General features: G+C 38.5%; 1 protein-coding gene across 2 annotated transcripts in view; it reads left to right on the top strand.

The window, feature by feature from the left end:
- nt5c3a (5'-nucleotidase, cytosolic IIIA) overlaps positions 1-2,281 on the top strand; it is a 13,781-nt gene that overhangs the window by 6,750 nt on the left and 4,750 nt on the right. For both annotated transcript variants that reach the window (XM_016498000.1, XM_016498001.1), the window contains exons 5-9: positions 447-532; positions 617-706; positions 892-1,054; positions 1,168-1,368; positions 1,450-2,109. In XM_016498000.1, the coding sequence (XP_016353486.1) occupies positions 447-532; positions 617-706; positions 892-1,054; positions 1,168-1,368; positions 1,450-1,551 (642 nt within the window). In that variant the 3' untranslated portion in view covers positions 1,552-2,109. The remainder of the gene's footprint in view (positions 1-446; positions 533-616; positions 707-891; positions 1,055-1,167; positions 1,369-1,449; positions 2,110-2,281) is intronic.

Raw genomic sequence — 2,281 nt, 5'->3', positions numbered from 1 at the left:
CATCCTAGGTGTATATGACTTTCTTCTTTCAGACGAATCCAGTCGGAGTTATATTAAAAATTGCCTTTGATCTTTCAAGCTGTTTAATGCCACTCAGCGGGTGTTGCATTGCTTCAGTCCAAAAGAAGTTAAATAAAAATCGCCCATCCATAATTAAAAGTGTCTCACACGGCTCCGGGGGTTGAACAAAGGCTTTCTGTAGCGATTCGATGCGTTTTTGTAAGAAAAATATCCATATTCACACCCGCTGAGTGGCATTAAACAGCTTGAAAGATCAAAGACAATTTTTTATATAACTCCGACTGGATTCGTCTGAAAGAAGAAAGTCATATACACCTAGGATGCCTCGGGGGTGAGTAAAACGTAGCCGAATTTTCATTTTTGGGTGAACTAACCCTTTAAGTTGTTTGAAGTAGATTTACATCCTAAAAATGTTATTTTTCCAGCTGCTTCAACTAAAGGAGACGTATTATCCAATAGAGATAGACCCTCATCTGACCATGGAGGAGAAATATCCATTTATGGTGGAGTGGTGAGTGACCTCACATGCTAATAAACACACATGAAATGATCTTTCAAAATGCTTTATTAAATAAATGTGGTCTTTATTCCTCAGGTATTTTAAGTCTCACACATTATTGGTAGAACAAAGATTGCAAAAGGACAAACTTCCAGAGGTCGTGAGAGAGTCAGATGTCTGTCTAAGGTACAAACATCTCCACTCACATCAAGAGGTTTTCACAAACTTTCACTCTGAATACCAAGTAAACTTGCATTAGAATTGCAGCAGCTGTGGTATCATTTTGCAAAACACTACACCAAAAGCACAATTACTCTCTCAAAGATGTTGCCAGATCTGATCTTTGGCATGTGTTTGGACGCATGTGACAGGGAAGGGTACGAGCAATTCTTTGACCGGCTGCACCAGCACAGCATTCCTGTGTTCATTTTTTCCGCGGGTCTGGGAGATGTGCTGGAGGAAATTATCAGAAAAGCTGGCGTCTACCACACCAACGTCAAAGTTGTGTCCAACTTCATGGACTTTGATGATAATGTGAGTCTCGAAGCCTTTATAAATATCATCGGTTTATATTACTCTCAAACACTGCTTTAATTGGGCTCGGTGATGATCATCTGGTGATCAGGATCTTCTGTATTGTTTTGCAGGGGGTTCTGAAAGGCTTTAAAGGAGAGCTGATCCATGTTTACAACAAGCATGACGGTGCCCTGAGGAACACAGAGTATTTCAAACAAATGAAGGACAATGGAAACGTTATTCTGCTCGGAGACTCTCTCGGTGATCTCAATATGGCAGATGGTGTGCCCAACGTAGAGAACATCCTCAAAATCGGCTTTCTTAATGATAAGGTACTGATTTGTTTTCTCATTGCTCAAAACAGGACCGTTGTTTAGTTGATTTCACTGATAAGGTTTTGTTGTATTTCACAGGTAGAGGAATGGTTAGAAAAGTACATGGACTCTTACGATATAGTTCTGGTGAGGGATGAAACACTGGAAGTGCCTAATTCCATACTACAGAAGATCTTATAATAGACACCGCAGAGCACAGCCTGCGAGGAAAAGACTCAAATTCCAGGATATTCAGAGTCACCTGGATAATTCCAGCACTGAGGCCAGCCTTCATCTGTCGACATGTCTCACATGCTCACAAGCCATACATACTTCACCCTTTGACCTTTTTAAAGTTGTGTCCTCTCATCATAATGAACTATTTTAATAAACGCATACATCTGGAATCTCGGTATAAACGAATATCAAAGGAAAAATATGTCATTTGCATAATGGCAAAATTATTTTGTTTTGTATTTTTGATATGGAAATTCAGTGTTTGCAATAAAAGTTGGGACAGTGAACAGTACAAAGCCCAACTGACATATCACATTCATCATCATTCTTAAAATGATGTGCACTTTTAAAGTCTGAAACATGGAACATTGCATGCACTGATCAAAATTAAAGCAATACTGTTAATTGCTCCAAAAGCCATGCTGTTTCATGTATTGTGTGCTTTGTCTTGTGAGAATGTGTAAGCATAATTGATCAACCTTTCGGTGTTAACATTTGCACAACCTTCTGATCACCAGTGAGGTAGGCAATAAAGTTTTTTTTTTTTTCTCTTGAGTGTTTGATTTGAAATTATGTGTGAATGAATGAGAAAGATTTATACAAAGTTGGCAATATATTACTTATCTAAAAGAAAAAGCCCAACCTGTTTGGCAGGAAGGCTGAACACGGTTTGTATAAAGTAAAAAAAAAAAAA

The sequence above is a fragment of the Sinocyclocheilus anshuiensis genome, unplaced genomic scaffold, assembly GCF_001515605.1.
Source record: "Sinocyclocheilus anshuiensis isolate Anshui unplaced genomic scaffold, SAMN03320099.WGS_v1.1 scaffold979, whole genome shotgun sequence".
In the NCBI taxonomy this organism is placed as follows: Eukaryota; Metazoa; Chordata; class Actinopteri; order Cypriniformes; family Cyprinidae; genus Sinocyclocheilus; species Sinocyclocheilus anshuiensis.
Note: the sequence above shows the minus strand (reverse complement) of the source record. Positions and strands in the feature narration are given on the sequence as shown.